This window comes from Epinephelus moara, chromosome 5 (assembly GCF_006386435.1).
Source record: "Epinephelus moara isolate mb chromosome 5, YSFRI_EMoa_1.0, whole genome shotgun sequence".
Lineage (NCBI taxonomy): Eukaryota > Metazoa > Chordata > Actinopteri > Perciformes > Serranidae > Epinephelus > Epinephelus moara.
The window spans coordinates 34,133,408-34,151,117 of NC_065510.1; the positions used below are offsets into that span (position 1 = coordinate 34,133,408).

The following is a 17,710-nucleotide window of genomic DNA, read 5'->3' on the forward strand; positions in this document are numbered from 1 at the left end:
TCTGTAGGATGACTATTTCTATGGAGTCATCTCCAAATCGTAACGACTGGACTCCCGAGGGAAAAGCCACAGAAGTGCCCTCATGAATCAGCTGGTATGACAGCTGGCACTGAAGGCCCTGACCTTGCTGTCTGTGTGCCCTGACACCCACGCAGACCTTGTTGGCTAAATCTAACCCCATGCCACTTCCTGTGTGCCACCCCTCCCCTTCTCAAAACATTCCAGAGGGCACTATCTATCCATCTGCTCATCTGTCCATCCACGCTCTGGGTTTCCTCCTCTGCCATTAGCTCGGCTGCAGCCATGTCATGGCACGGAGCCAAAGTGTGACATACATCGAGTACGGCACACTAGAATCAACATAAATGTATTTCACATCCCTCTCTATCTACGATTAAACTTTACCCACCATGTTGGGCATTCTGCAGTGGATTTTAAGGAAAATTCAGGTTTTTATTCATCATTGAGGGCTGGTTTAAAACAGCAGATAAGTTGTCAGGTTTGTTTACATAAGGATGGGTGTAGTCCTAATTGTGAAGTGATGATATACGTTGCTACTGATAAACATATAAAGGTCAGAGACACATAATTTTGTCCAATCTCTTGGTTGGAACAGTCTGTTTCTGCTTAATTACGTTATCAGTTCTTCAACCGCACCACAAATTATGACATAAGAGCGTATTGTAGATGGGCCTCAACAGAACAACTGTAGAGAAAAAAATCAAGTAGTACCTTGGATGAAGTGACCAAGTGGATGACGCAACTGCAACCTGACTGAATCATCCATCCTCACAAACAGCAGCCGGGACAAAGAGATGAAAAACAACACTACAACAACAGATCTCCGCTCTGCATCTCAACTACATTTATCTGATCTGTGATTACAGACGTCTCATCTGCTCCCTTCAAACCAAGAGCATGGGAACTGTCCCAGATCTTAATGGAATAATCACTACTGAGGTATTCGCCATAGGAAATGACAGCCTAAATGAAAGGGAAAAACCCAGGAGCCGGAAAAAACACATTTTCCGTCAAGGTTCCCTATAATAGCTATCTGGGTGCATATAGAGTCTGAGAACAGACAGCTTTCTCAGCTTTGTCTGACAACTTTTGCTCAGTACATTCAGCAGGATGTCGGCTTTCATTAAGCAGACACAGAGATGAAGGTTGAACCAGAAACTTCAAATGTAACATCTTTCACTTTTCCTTGAGTGCAGAAAGTGTTACACAAAAGGGTTTGCTCCAGTCTCAGCACCATAACACAGAACATCTTTCTAGAAAAAAAAAAGTTTTATATTTCTACACTTCAGCATTTCTGTTTCCCAACATCCAGACATTTCACATGAAATGAAGGTAAAATGTTAACATTATTCAGCATGTTGCATCCTCGTTATGTAAATGACCTTACATGGTCACTCTTCTACCAAATGCACCATCATTGCTTGCTGACTCACAGTGACTCATTTTGATGACCTGTGCATGTCATACTGGTGTCTCACTCAACTTCCTTTAAATCTGCTCCCCATCAGCGCTGAAGCATGACGAAGCATTAACCATCTGCGATTAAGGAGTGAAGTAGCAATCTTGATTAAAAAAGTGGCTCTCATCACACTCAGCTGAGCCCACAAAACACCACTCAGCCGGCATAAATTTGCCACTCAGATGGGACCGGTGCCACTCCGACCACATTTGGTGTCTTTCGGGGAGTTAAAAGGGAAGAGAGGAGCTGTCAGGACACATTTTGCTTTGAAAGTGCAAATCACTGTAGGAAGAGATGACAAGTGGCTCAGACAATAATTACAAAAACAAAAAAATATGATTTGAATTATTAAACTAGAATTATCACCCCGCGGTTGTGTGCCTCGGCGTAACAGTCAAGTTTATCATACAGTTTACACCCATGTCTGTGAAACATGAATGCTTCACACACATCTTTCCCCCGGCAGCACAGATCTATACAAGCAGCACAGTTTCAAGATTTGTGTCACCAATTCAGTATCAGACCAAATGTCTGTCTGTTCCTGAGATATGACAATGAATAATGGCCAGAAAAGTGTTTCATGCAGAATATTATGATGTCACAGTGAAGTAGACCTTTGACCTTTTGAAAATAAAATGTCACCACTTCATCATTTTATTCTGTTTGACATTTGTGTGAAGTTTTGTCATGATTATCATATGAATTCTTAAGTTATGGCCAACATATCTTGTGAGGTCATACTGATCTTGACCTTTGACCTTCAACCACAAGATTCTAATCTGTTTATTCTTCAGTCCAGGTGGACGTTTGTGGTAAAAAGAAATTCCCTTAATGTGTTCTGGAGATAATGTGTTCATGAAAATAAGATGGATGCAAGGTCACACTGACTTTGACCTCTGACCACCAAAATCTAATCGGTGCTTTCAGTCAAAGTGAACGTTTGTGCCAAAGTTGGAAAAAAAAGATTCCTCAAGGTGTTCTTGAAATATTACATTTACCTTGACCTTTGACCTGTGATCACCAAAATCTACTCAGTTCATCACTGACTCCAAGGGGGCGTTTGTGCTAAATTTGAAGAAATTCTCTCACGGTGTTCTTGAGATATCGCCCTCACAAGAATGATATGCATGGATGTACTGACAACCCTAAAGCATAATGCGTCCAGGTATGGCTATCACCATCGCTGCTGTGGTTGGGGTGTTACTGGGAACAGCTCAGAGGAGGTTGGGACTTCATTAAAAGGTAGCGACAAGGTGCCAGACTGTAAACTGCACGCATCCAAGAGGAAGCTACGAAAAATCAGCGATTCAAACAAATTTATTGGGTATTAATTTAGTTGGTGATTGTTTTAATTGTTGTAGGGGTGGGGGCATATTTACATAATAAAATCTAATTCATTAAATCTTTCTTATCATTAACCGAGTTGAATCTTTTTTTTTTCTGAAACAGCCAAATAAATAATGTGTCTTCCTGACTTTGCGTAAGAACTTATTTTATAATAGGATGTAATCCATCCAGCACTGTTTGTTGTGCGTCAGGGGTGTGTGTGTTTGTACGTCACAGCTCTGAAAGGGAGCAGAGGAGATCAACAGACAGACACACAGAACACATCACTGAGCTTGGTTACTGCTTGCTTCCTGTGGTTGTAAACAGAACTTACAGCTGCCTGGGGTCACCCATAAATAGTCGACAACTAATCGATTAATCTTTGCAGCTCTATTTCTGACAGCTACTGTATCTCTCAATTCATTAATTAAACCACAGAAGTGTCAACAAACAGCTGGAAACATGGCTGCAAAGCCACCAATATTGACAACTGCACCTAAATAAAATCCATTACTAGCACTAATAAAATAAGTGCCTAAGTATTAAAAAAGGAGCAGTACGTTGTTTTTTTATCAGATTTCACTTGTCAAAAGTTTCACACTATTCTACTGATGTACAGATGGATGTACAATGTCAAGAAATGCAGCAACCTGCCCGCAAAATCAGTAACGAAAAAAGACTGCAAGCTTGTAAACATGACTGCAAACAATTAAGGATTGAAAATGTTGAAAAATATTCACTTGGAAAGTGTTTTATGAGGAGGAGGTCAACACAAATATTAGCTCTCAAAGATATACACTGTGCAGTGCCACTAAATCTCAACAGATCCTTGTGTACACAAGGCAGCTTTCACAAACCGCTCAGAGTGACACAGCAAAATTATCAAATCTAGATTATCTGATTGGTGTGACAACACTGGTTGCACAATCTTGGAATAATGCAGAACACTCCCGAGTCAGAATAGCAGGAGGCATTTCTGTTCCTCTCATTCTGCCGACACTGCTTGAAAGCAGCATAAGAATGTGTCCTGCTTCTTGTCTGCACAATAACAGCAGGTCATGGACATCAGACTGAAAATAAAAAACAGACCTAATGCATGGTGACAGAGCACCCCACCACCCACTGCCACCTACTGTGCCCACTCACAGGTTTGTGTCCCACTGCTCTTACATGTTTGTCTCAGTGGTGATGAGGGCTCTAAGCCTTTACAAACACCCATTAGGAGGGAATCCAGTTTCAACATTAAAGAGATTAATGGATTAACATGTATTTGACCTGGCTCTTATGCCCTCCCTGCCCCCGTAATATGAGAGATATGTCCAATCGCAATCTACTAACTGTTAGCTTTGTCCCCGGCCAGTTGAGGGCAACTCTTTATTACACATGTATGGTCGTCTGTATTTGCTGTAGTCTGATGTATGAGGCAGAAATCTTGTGTTCAGCACTAAACAACCAAAACAAAAAAAAACATATAATCACAAAAACAACACGTTTCAGCTGCTATCAGTGGCTGAAGCTGACTTAAACTGCTGGATGATAATTTTATGTTGGATCTGTGTCATCATTTCACTCTGCGCATCTGCATTCAGCCAGCTGAATTTCTAAAAAAACATCCTCTTTTGCAGACACAAGATCGTCATCGTGTTGCAGCGCAGTGTTCAGCCTCTAAACCGAGCTTTACACTGTAGTTAACGACATACCAACTGTAACCTCATGATAGCAATTTAGAGATACAACACAATGTCTGGGATGTTTCCATCATGATTAGAGGTTCAGCTCTGCTACGGGTCATCTTAAACTCAAATATCATTCATAGTGACGAGCTTTATTTGGAGCCTAAAGGTTTGGATCCCGACCTAACTGCAAGTCACTGTGGATCAGACCGGACCAGCGTTGCTACTGTGATTAAATGTGCCCACATTCTTCTGAGTGCATGCACATGAACCGTATCAGAATGTGTACAGTTTAATTTTAGTTATATGACACGTTGTTTGATTATTTATATGCCACGTTTCTATGTACAGTGAACATTTAGAACAGCAAAATTACTTTTATTTATGTCAGTGCATTTGGATGGTATTTTACAGACCTCTGACCTTATGTAAAACACATAAGTGGACCTTTAGTTACAAAGTTTGAGTATGCAATTAAAAATCCTTTATTCATACATGGATAAACCAACACGTTTCAACTAGAGAGTCATCATCAGGGTGTCACTGAATGAGCTGTCCAGTCGTTGTTTTTTATCTATATTTTACTATTTGCCCCATCCTCCAAGAGCACCTGCTTTTTTTTTTTTTTTTTTTTTACAACTAACTACATAGCTACTTTAACCCAGTGTAGCACTCCCTATTTTTTCCCTCATTTTCATAAAGTATGATAATTGAATAATATTTTTTCTGCACCAATAACCTGAGCATATTGGCCTCATTCCTTTCAAAAATACGGAAAGAAGGCAGTGAGCAACAAAAGAAGAAATGATTCCCCAAAACTTGCAAGAGATTAGTAAAAAAAATAAAATAAAGTAAAAACAAACTGATTAGTTTAAAAAAAAAAAAGTGAAAAACAAATAAACAATGATATGACTTGGAAAAACTGCTAAAACTTATAATAATTCTGTAACACAATCTTAAAATGTAATGATTATAATTGTAAATATAGTTTTTACCTAGGTTTTTTCTTTTTTTTAAAAATTAATTTTCTAAATCTATTATTTTTTTGCACTTTGTGGGACATTTCTTACCAAGTTGCTCGTCGTGTTTTCATTGCCTTAGAATGAGCCGTTTATATTTACGTATGGACAGGTCCTCTTCCATGGAGTCCGCCATGTTGTTTTCTACAGTAGCCAAGACTGAACAAATTAAACACTGGCTCTAGTTTTCATGTGTGCCACCGCAGTTCTCCTACACACTTGGCCCCCAGTAGAAGTTTGGGTTTGTCGCAATGTGCAACCTCACCACCAGGTGCCACTAAATCCTACAAACTAGACCTTTAAGTACGATTTTGAATACAGGACTTTTACTTTTAACAGAGTATTTTGACACTGATATATTGCCTACTTTCACTTACAGTAGCAGACAACAATCAGGTAAATTGTAATAAAAACTACATTATTTATATCTTCCTTTCACATCCTGTAATGATTATTGTTTTCACAACCTTAAGGGCTGTAACTTAAGGATACGATTAGTGATTGTCGACTATTTCATTAGCAGCTTCATTCAAATACAGTTGAGGATTTGGTTTGATTTTCTGTTTTTTTCATTTGATCATAAAGAAATGTGGGCATGATTTTACTTCTGGGTTTTACAAACCTTACAGATCGGAGAAATGCATCAAAAAACATTTAAAGACCTGTCAATCATTTTGAGAGTAATACACTATTTTCATATTTGTTGGTTGGACTAGCCTTCAGCTTACAGCTGTATCACAGGCTGTATCTTTAAAAGACACCTTGTTTACCTAACCAACCTCACTGCAGTAGGTGCCAGCGAAGTGATGACTCTTGTCCGTAATGTTGTCTGTAAATCAAAGAGTGAAAGCTGCTTGGGCACACAGCACGTTTCTGCTGAGCCAGAACCACAAAGGGTGTGGAGGGAGAAGGAGGAGGAGGAGGAGATGGTGGTGGCAGTGGTTAGCTTGCTGTAGATCTATATTAGGAAAGGCGGAGAGTTTACGACATTGAGGTTTTTATTAAAATCATGCTGCACTGTTTGTCAACCACTTGTCTATACTGTATCTCCTGCGTTGTTATTATAATAAAGAGATGCATATGTTGTGAGACAGGGACACAGCTGAGGACGTAACCACCGTCTGTCTCTCCCATATGGGTATTTTAGGCTGCAGGGTCGGATTAGGCTGCATGAAAACAAACTTTCCAAAAGTCTTGGTTATATTGCTACTAAATTCATGTTTAAAATTATTTTTAATGGGAACTGGAGTTTAAATTTTAACGTCAGCTCGGTTAGCACTATGTTCAACTGTATGTTTACTTCCTGCTACTATCAGTAATGATATTTTTTTTAAAAGGAGAGAGATGAGAGCAAAACATGACATTACTGCAAACTGTAAAAACAAAACAGCTAAATGCATATAAAAAGTGCTGTGTGCCAGCGTATGGAGGAAACTGACTTCCCACCATAAAAAAACCCACAACCACATGTTCTTTTACCAGGCAAAGACAGACTTTCTCTGAGGTGAACCAGCTGCTCTGTATGCCCAATGGTCAATTAGTGGTTGTTGTTGTTGTCGGCGTATCATAGAATGAGTCGAGAGGCCGTTTCTGAGAATAGCAAACTGGGTGAGCACCGAATGCTTTTCTACGCTTGGTGGTATAATGTACAGAAAGTCCTCCACCAGCCTGAGATGTAAATATTCTGCCACAACGACGGGAGCAAAGTTTGATGGGGTTTAGGCTGGAGTGTATTTGGCCAAATTTTACTGGCATACTCCATCATTTAGACTTGCTCGTGGTATGAGGGAGAGAGGGCAGCACACTGTCATTACAGACACAGAGCTGCTGTGAGCCCCGAGAGCCGGAGAAAGCTCCAGAGACGCTGAATCAGAGGTCTCGACAACACGTCAAGCTCTATCGCAGTGTGGATCCAATGAGGAGGAGTCCTCAGGGAGAGGACTGCTGCTGCCACTGCTGTCTGACCACACGCACACACACACACACACACACCCACACACACACGCCTCTAATATTCCAGAGAAAAACAAATACGGGACTGTGCTGATATTGGAACCAGATAACATCAGACCTTTTTATGCCACTGTAGCAGCAGGAGGAACAAGTTGTTCTGAATGAAACATGTGGTTTCTGTTGTAAGAGAATCAGGAAGTTTCGTCATTCTCGCTCATTCAAGACTGATTAATCATGAGGGTGTGATTCTTGATGGACCAGTCACATGGTTTATCAGCTTCACACATCTGAAAAGAACGTCCTCTTTACAAATATGTAGTCACTGTCATGACCAGTACCTTAGTTTTGGTTCACACTCCCCAGAGCTTAAAAGACATACCATAACTCAAGAACTGAAAACCTACTGTATATATTATATGTGCAAATATTAGTGAGCATGTTCATGCATACACTTAGTTTGCATTGACTTAAAAATCAGTAACTTTTCACAGCACAGGTTGACTACAGGTATCAGACATAAATTTAATGCTTTTAAGATTTTCATTTTGTGTGTGTGTGCCTTTGTCTTATTCTGTGTCCCCTCTCTAAATTCGGACTCTAAGTTGCAGAGTGCATAATTGATCAGTCGATATGAACAGAGCTGATCAGCTCAGATCGGTAGATGAGAGGAGCAGCTGCTGCAGAGGCCAGTGAAAGCCAACTTTAAGACCCAGTGCGATGAATGTAAAGTTTCACTGTAACTTAAATGTACTGCTGCTCTGTCTGTACCCAGAGTACACTCTGTGCTCTGAGAGCGGTGCAATGAATAACCAAAAAGTATATGTAATTCAACAGCATTCCTAATGAGTGGTCCAGCTCTAAAAATGGAAAATCAAAATGTTGCGGCAGATGTTGTCATTGTGGTGGGCCGCCACAAATAAATGAATATGTGAGAAACGCTGAATGTTAAACTATAGAAAAAGCAGCAAATTACGTCATTTAAAAAACTGGAACAATCAAATTATTTACATTTTGCAGCTTTTAATTTTTGAATTTCTCATAAGTTATCCATTGCCATAACAGCAGCATTACAACCACTATGCATTTGGGAAATAATTTCATCTATTGAAACAATAACACAACATGTCTTTCCACCTCCTCTGCAGCAAGTTCCAGAGATGTACAGCATGTTGAGTTTGTCCCATACATGTAATGTTCACTCTCTCTGGATCTCACAAATGACCCACGTGGTTTCATTTGTAGCCCAGGAAACACAGGATGTAAGACATCTTAAATCACAGTGTAATGGACGCAGATAAAACAGGTTAGATGTTAAATTTCTTATTCAGTATTAGACAAGCTCCCTTTTTACATCACAAAGGCATCAGATAATCACAGGACTTAACATAAATCTCTTCTCTTTGCTTGTAACAGAGCAAACAAGCCATTGTCCCAGCTTCAACTCTGTCTCGGCCAGAGGTAATGTATTAGTAATAGCATTGACTGGCTGAGAGAGGCCTGGATTTTGCTGCTAAAAAGAGCAACGTGGGTCCCCCCCCGAGACTGTCGAATAAGGTGCCTCTTATCTGACTTTCCATCACTGCCGTTTCCATGGTTTCACACTTTTACTAATAGCCTTATTCAGCTATAGTGCATTAGCACAAGTCACAATGACAAAGTTCCCCCTGACACAGTAATTGGTCATTCTAAAACTAACTTAATCTCACTATCAATTATAGAATCTTTGTAAATAAATTTAAATTCGTAATTATATTAATTCACATCATACTATTACTACATTTATTAACCTATTAGACAGCTTAGCTTACTCAGCATCAGCACAGTCATAGAATTGATCTGGTAGTATCACAAGCGTGTTGGTGTTGTTTGATTGACCAGATATAATCTAGGTAACCTAGATAAATTAATTCACATCAGTAATGTGTTGTAATTCACTGTCATTCGAAAGCAGCAGCCAAGTGCTCAAACCAAGTGACAACCCAGAGTGATTGATTTAATCAATGCTAGTAACCCCTCTGCCTGCTGGCATCACCTGACTCATTATAATGATAATGCTGTCCACAGCTGAACTGAATCCATTTATTGACAACGTGGGATCAATACTATTTAGGAGACACTTGGCAATGCATCTGAACTGTCAGCTGTATTTGTCAGAGCCGGGATGAAATATATGAGGATCAGTGCACTGATACGCAGAGAACTAGTGCCAACAAAGACTGATGCTTGTGTCACCTCATGTCACCTCGCATTACACCACAAAGACTCGAGCCAACAGCTACCTGACCGTGACAAGCAAGTATACACTGCACTTCCTCCTGTCCTCCTCAACATTTGCAGACAACAAAACAGACTAGTAAACCATATTCATACACATGATACAGTCTCCGGCTTTTGTTTGATATCTTGTGTTGCCAAAAAATGCTGTTGTACATTTCTGATCTGTCGTTAGTGCAGTTAGCTTGTTTACTGTATTACATGACTTTCACTGTAATACTGAAACTCTCAAACTTTATATGGAAAAAAGGAATGTACAGTCCAATATTTGTATTGAACAGCCAAGTCTGATTCGACTGACATAATTCTGAGTCAGGTACAGCCCTATAAAACAATGACATCAAACTCATGCTGCTAAGCTGCTGGAAACTTGCAACAAGGAGTCATGGCAGAGAGGAAGAAACAGTCAAAACATGGCTTCATTTCACTTAGAAACAGGACAACAGTGCTGCTTGTAATATCTGTAAAATGATCATTTTAAATAAGGTTGGAAACACTAGGAATATGCTGAAACATCTATCTATGCAACATGAGCTTAAATTACAAATATGCTGTGTATTTGACACTCGTCGAGGATAATATCCCATTATAATAACACTAAAGCCATACAGGCTTAGCAGATTTTTTATTTGACTAACAAAAACCTTAAAGAAAACAAATGTAGTCAAATATTCTGTCATTTCATCTATAGTGTGTTCAGACTCAGAGATAATAAAGTGTGCTTCGATGCTGAAAACCTGTACGGGCCCCCTTTTTTTCCACAGAGAAAATTTAACAGGAATCAATAAGAGAATGGATAAAGACTCAGATCAATAAGCAGAACTGATAATAGCATTTCTATCAATACAATCTTATCAATTCCTATCCCTGATAATCATTCGGCTCAGACTATAAATTGACAATAGTGCTGTAAAATCTTCCCGTGCTATATTAATTTGTATTCTGTGACCTGTCAGACAGCTCTCCCCTCTCAACACCAAAGGCGACTCAACAGCGCCCCAGGGCCAACCGACAGGTTGTTGTCTTAATAGACGCTTGGGGAAATGTTCATTGGCATGCGGACTAGTATTGATGCCATTAAAATGAAAGCGTAGTCGTCAATCCCTTTGCCATAGAGCTTGACAGTATCACCTATCAGAGCCATGCTGGGCAACCTTAGCATGTGCTAACACACCCAACACCTGTTTGTATTTTAACAGTATACTGTAGATGTAAGAATGGTCAAACAGAGTTGGCCTTTTTGGTATAACACTATCTACGTGTCAGAGGTAAATGGATCTGGAGAAAACAGATGCTTTGTGAGGACACCGGAAGTCAGGCCAATGATATGTGCACCAATATTGATGGAGACAGGCAGCACTGACCTCATTTAGACTAATGGTTTGGATGCGGAGCCCCTGAACATGATTTAGTATGGTTCAAAAGGCCGCTGGCGTAATGAATAACTTACTGTAGACTGCTTTTTAAACAGCAATCCTGTCGTCACATTCCAGAGATACCAAATACCCATGCAGCCTGAACGAAGCTGCTGCCGACCACAAAAATGCTGAAAAACGTGACACTTCGGCAGGTAGCCCAGCAGCAGAATGTATGGAGCCCATATCTTTGTTTGACTCTGTATCCTCCAAACTGTTTCTACAGTCACAATAAGGACACAAATAAAACAAATCTTAAAATATGACCCACACAGGTTTCTTAGTAAGGTGGTGACTAATGTTATTTTATTATTGGTATTAATACACTTAATTAATAAAACAATAATGAAAAATGCCAGTTATAAATTCATATTGTTTGACCATACAAGTCAACAAGAAACATTAAATGTTTTTTAATACCATTTTTACGTAAGCAAATAATTAAGCTTTTAAGCTTAAGCTTTTAAAAAGGTGCAAAATAAAAGTATTGCATTTCCTGTTTAAGTCATTATGATTGTGAATTACTCACAATGTTGTGTTTATCTCTCTGGAAGATGTCTGACGTTTGTTTCCTGACTCTAATAAGGCTTGTGAGCCAACAGTTTAGCGATGATGGTATTACGTGGTATCTTGGTGTGGTCACAGATCAAGAGTCTTCACAGTTGCCACTTGAGGGGGGCAGTCAGTTCAATGTCCACCCAGTGAGCAGGAGCCAACACAGTAGCAGCGGCTAACATCCAAAACATTCCCAACAAACTTGCACCGACACCGAAACAGCTCAGCATTGTCATTACACCAGTTAATAACCACGACGTAATCAGTGCAATGGTAACAGTTAGCCCGGTGATTGTGTGTGTAGGTGGGCTCTGTCCCTGGTGTGGAGCTAACATTCCCTCAGCAATAGTCTCCTTGGGAAGGCGAAGGCGGAGGAACTGCGGGGGTCTCATGATAAACAGAGAGCGAGAGCTGGGCAAGTCATAAGAGTAACGTTAGCCTACTATGGGCCATAGTAGGTCAGTTGCCTCTATCCAGATCTTTGAATCTGCCCACTTCGAGTTGACTAACTTGTCTGGCATTGTGACATGAAATGGCAGTTTCCTAATTAAATTAAAAACCAACCAATGAGCGCCGCGATGGGAGGAGTAATAACAATGGCAAAACAAAGATACTCTTTAACAAATAGATAACCCATTACAAGTTTCGTCAATGGTACAAAATGGCACATACTTCCAGTTTCCTGAGTGGACATGGTAATTTCTCCCCCACATACCCCCACCTCATTTGGAAGTATAATATACATTGTGTGGATGGATGAAAGCAGACTTAAAACAATATAACACAGTGTAAGATCACATCAGTTGTTGCCAGATCTGGCAAGAGTTTGTTGCTAAAACAGAGACACGCCATTTCAGCGTCAGGTTGGGACTTTACTTCAGTAACTATGGAGCAAAGGGAATGGTCTTAATCTGTACTCACATTCACTTTTCCCATTGGAATAAATGGACTCAGGACCGCTGCTTGTCTCCTAAAGAAGGGGGGCAGTGGCGAGACCCGGGTGACACAGATATAGGAAATGAATCTAAAGAGGGCCGTCTCAGTATATCAGTGGTCTCTGGTTAAAACAATTGATTCAATGGATTCAAATCGAACTTACATTTGAATGTTCCGATATCGATTCATAAGATCCAAGATCGATCTTTTAATAAATGCCACTAATCTCGTCTGCACTGAAGAGGCTCTGGCGCTAAATTACTTATCGACAAGCTCCAAGATTACTGGCTCATTTATCTGCAACTGTTAGCCTACTTTTTAATGTTTTGGTGTAATTTATTATCATGCTCTCCTTTTGCTGTCTGTGCGTCGGGGCTGCTCCTCCACACAAGCACGCGCGCACACACACACGCGCACACACACACACACACACACACGTACACATAAAAACAGAGCCGACAGCAGAGCTGACAGGCTGTGGTAGAGACAGGGAAGTGAATATTACTCCAGTTGAAGAAAACTAATGTTGCACTTTATCAATACACCCGTTCAGCAAGCATATTTGAATCGGCTTTGTCCACAGTCTCATCCATCTGCACTAACGTTGTGCTTTACATGCTTTATGTTGCTAAAAGCAACTCACTGAGCAGATGTAAATCAGCTAACTAGCTTAATCCAATCAAATCTGCTAGCGACAGTCTCAACTTCAGCTGACAAAAAAAGTCGATTGTTAGCTAGATATGAAAAGCCTGATTTTGTATATTTTTGTGCAACATGACAGGTGTAGCATCAGTAGCTAAGCTAAGTGCAAGGTCAATTGTTCCAGCTCCAGTTTCTAACATTCCACTTTGCATCCATTGGGATTACAGTTCTTTCGAGCAGGACATAAAATCATGTCTGCAAAAATGCCTCCAGACACAGCAGGTGTTTCACAGCAAAAGACTGGGTTTTTAAGTGCGGATCAACAGGGTGGTGGTACAGTCGGGGTGTATTATGTGACTACAGAGCAAGTGAAGCCATGGAGACATTTGTGTTTGGTTCTCTGTCCCAAGGTAGAAAACTTGCTTAGTCACTGTCTCAGGTTATCTAGGCAGTGTAGTGACTCACAATGTGCTTCAAAGAATATAATACAGTCTTCTCACTTGCTCTTTCCCCTTCTGACAGTGACAGGCAGTATACAATTGCAGCATATTTTGTCTCGTTAAAAATACATTTGTGCAAATGGGAGAATGCTATCTGGGTCAGAGAGTGCCAGTGATACCATGGCTGTGTGGAGGGAAAAGTTTGTGTGAGGCAAAAAATGGCGTTTTATGTTTTTCTGCGTCGAGCTGGGACAGCAGGAGGACAAATAATGAGATAACTTATCTTTAGAAATCTCCAATTAGAGAACATTCCCCACTGGAGTAATTACACCTCTGGCACTACATGAACTCAATAGCAGTAATATTGCCTCACGTTTCTCAGGTATCCTTTATATTCAAACAGTTCGTTTGCAGACTGGAGTTACTGTAAGGTGACTCTCCATACCACACCAGTCCTATTGTTTTATTCATATAAGGAGCAGGTGAAAGGTCGATCATATTCTGTGAAACTTAGGAGATAAGATTCCGGTTCTATGCAGAATACCTCATGACATGTCTTGACATGATGTGAACTCAATAGCAGTAATCTCTTGTGTTTCAAGTATCTTTTACATCAAGAGGGTTTGTTTGAACTCTGTTACTGAAATGTGACTCTCTGTACCAGACCACTCCTGTTGTTTTATTCATTTAAGGATAAAAGGTAACGGAACAACAGCCTTTAGGTGGGGCTGATGATGTGATGAGAAACCAGATTGGTACAGAAAATAAGCAAAGAATACTAGTAGATATTTACATAGCTGTAGGGCAAAATCTATGTCAATAATTACAGTTGAAATAATTAAATATTGTAAGTGACATTGTGATTGAATATTTCCTATAGTGTTGTGGTTTGACTGAAACTGATAAAAGACAAGGGTTGGCACTACTTGGCCCAAAAGATGACTGCAGGAGGCAACACTTTAAAAACAATGACTGTAACAGTCAGATGGAAACTCAATATTATCTCTACCTTAAATTTCATCACTATTAGACATTCCTGTAATGAAGCTACAGTATAATGTGGTACGCAATAGATGTTATTTGTGTCCTGCACAATCACTCCTACTCTTAAAGGAGTATTATAATCACATTTATATAGTAGTACCTATAGTATCAGACAGTAGAGTTTGTACACATGTAGGCAGTATGGCTGCAGTATTTGTACTGGTATTCTTTCAAAAATGCACTTAGTTAATTAGTTTATTTAATCATAAGGGAGAAGCCTTGGTACCTCTCCTCACTACAGGTCATGGAGGTCATTTCTCTAATGTGACTAATACAAAAGAGCCCATAGAGGGATTAATCTGTAAATTGATGGCCTGATAATCAACAGCTATTTTGATGATTGTCTAATCATTTAAGTCATCTTTTAAGCATTCTCATAGGTTCCAGCATCTCATTTGTGAGGATGTGCTGCTTTGCTGTGTCATATGTGATGGTAACCTAAAAAGCTCTGACTATTTGCTGACATAGACTAAACACATGTTTAATCTTGAACATAATTAGCAGATGAATCAGTATAATCAAAATAATCAATATAGCTTATCAGTTTTGCTGATTCATTTTGGAGATGGATGTAAAGTCAGACTTAACATCCTTTCAGTCTGCAATGATAAAATGACTGGTTGCAAACAGAAGGCAAATGAGTCTTGAAAGGGTAACTTCTGTATTTTTAAACTGGGTGTTAAAGTGACTCATGAGAACAACAACTTTTGAAACTGGTCCAGTACTGAGTGAGAGGGCTGCAGTTGGTTGCAGTGAAACAAGCTGCAATGTAATCACTTGGGGCAATAGCGCACTCTCAATATATGTCCACTAAAAGTGTGTGTTCTTGTCACGGACAGGCTCAGATTATTATTATAAGTGTCTAACAACATTATGGAAAGGATCCTTGCAGAGACAGAGCTTGTGTTAACAAGTAAGTTCCTTTTTGTTTGACCAAAAACAGCTTTGAAATTGCCAGTGCCAAACCCACCAGACTCCATTTAAATAAACACTAATTGTATTATGTATAGAGCCAGCATATTTTCACATCTAACTAGGTGAATTAAGGGTTTATTTCCACCAAACCAGAGTTGGTGATTGTGAAACAGTGAAAATCGAACCAAGACAGCATTTGTAAGCTTTATTTTGTTTTTTGTGGACTTTCAGTGAAGTGTGTTTTACGATAATAAAACTACTCTTTATTTAAATGGAATCTGGTGGCTTTGGCAGTGGCGATTTCAAGGCTGTTTCTGATAAAACACAAAGGATCTCACATCAACAAAAAAGATATGTCTGTGTAGGGATCATTTCCATTATTACCAGACACTTCAAATAACAATCTGGGCCTGTCAGTGGCAAAAACAAGCAATTTTAGTGGATGAAAACTGATGATGCACAATTGCCCCAAGTGGTGACATTGCAGCCTGTTTCACTGCTGCCAACTGCAGCAGTCTTAGTTTTCAAAAACTATTGTAGCCATAAAGAAAATGAGAAAATGGGGTCCAAGTTGAATAATACCGAAGTTGCCCATTAAGACAACACCAGCAGACCTAATCTTGACGCCCCATGAAGGTCCCCAAGTTGAGAACTGATTTAATATGTATTATTTCAGTAGCAATATGTTGTTGCCTTATGGTACAGTTTTATAAGTTACTGAAACTGCTTACTAATCAATACAATGCAGAGAGAGTGGAGATACCTGGGGGTTATTGCCGTAAGGTGCCACAGCTCATTGAAATACATGTTAGTTTCTCTATCTACATTGTCACTTGATGAACACGTGTAGATACACTCAGTCATTCAGCCGGTATCTATTCCTGCCCCAGGACACATAGCTTTAATGTAACTTTAGAGTGCTGACAGTAAACTTTACCCTCTTGTTGCTAACGGACACTCACCGTCTCTTAGGTACCGTTGCCTTGCAGAACGTTCTCGGACAGCGCGAGCCCACTTCTCCGCCTCCTCCAGGTTAGCGCGTGGGTCCTGGAGCGCGGCGAGGCGAAAGCACTGCTCCGCTCTCTGCCGCGACACCCCGGAACTCATCCAGCGGCGTTTGAGCGGGTAGAAGTAGACTGCCAAGTACGCTGCGGGGTCCGCGTTGTCATCCTCCCGGTAAGCCCGGCAACCGACGCAGTCCTTCAGGCTGAGCACCACCTTGTTCCGCCCGACAGGTGCCGAAGTGAGCTTCTGGACGATAAGGTCGCTCTCGGTCAAGCTCACGGCACACCTGACTTTTCGGTTACCAGTGACTGTGAATTCCCCGTACAGCGATACCGGGTTGATGCTGGTGTAGCGGTCCGGTTCAGCTCTCCTCGGGTCCATCCTGAGCGGACGGGGGAGACCGAGACGCGGGGGGTCCGGGATAAAGCAGCAGCCTCTCTGTCACATAGCTACCCGCCTGAATGGTGCGAGCGAAGTGGAGACTACTGAACTGCGGCTGACAGCCTGCTGCTCGGACCGGTGTCAAGAAAAACGGAATCGAACGCACCACTTCCGTCTACATTTCAAAATAAGAGCCATAGTTACATAGTTAAGATGTGTTTAGGTACCACTGGGGACACTAAAGCCTTGCTAAAGATTCCCCTTGCAGTGACTTGCAACTACTACGTACACAGAAGCATAACAATGGCATAAACAGTAACTAATAACACACTATATCTCTCTATAAGCATCTCCCTCTCTCCCTCTCCTTCTCTCCTCCACACGCATGCACACACTTCCTGACATTTTCCTTATAGGTCAGATACACGGCATAGTTTTACACAGTCCATGGCAGCAACAGCCATGTTTACAACAACAAAGTCACTATAGAAACTCAATAATATCTCACTGCAAACACATCTAACATGTCAATAAAATAATATTCCTCATAATATAACACTGATTGACTATGCTAAAATGCTGATGTTTGGCAGATATAATGTTTGCCATGTTCATTATCCTAGTTTAATGTGTTAGCATGCTTAGATTTGTC

At 40.4% G+C, this 17,710-nt stretch overlaps 1 protein-coding gene across 1 annotated transcript in view; it reads right to left on the reverse strand.

Annotated features, from left to right (window-relative positions):
* Positions 1-17,139, reverse strand: part of LOC126389729 (sphingosine kinase 1-like) — a 55,897-nt gene extending 38,758 nt beyond the window's left edge. Inside the window, exon 1 of the mRNA XM_050043557.1 lies at positions 16,635-17,139. Coding sequence (XP_049899514.1) covers positions 16,635-17,058 — 424 coding nt within the window. The 5' untranslated portion in view covers positions 17,059-17,139. The remainder of the gene's footprint in view (positions 1-16,634) is intronic.
* Between the last annotated feature and the right edge of the window lie 571 nt (positions 17,140-17,710).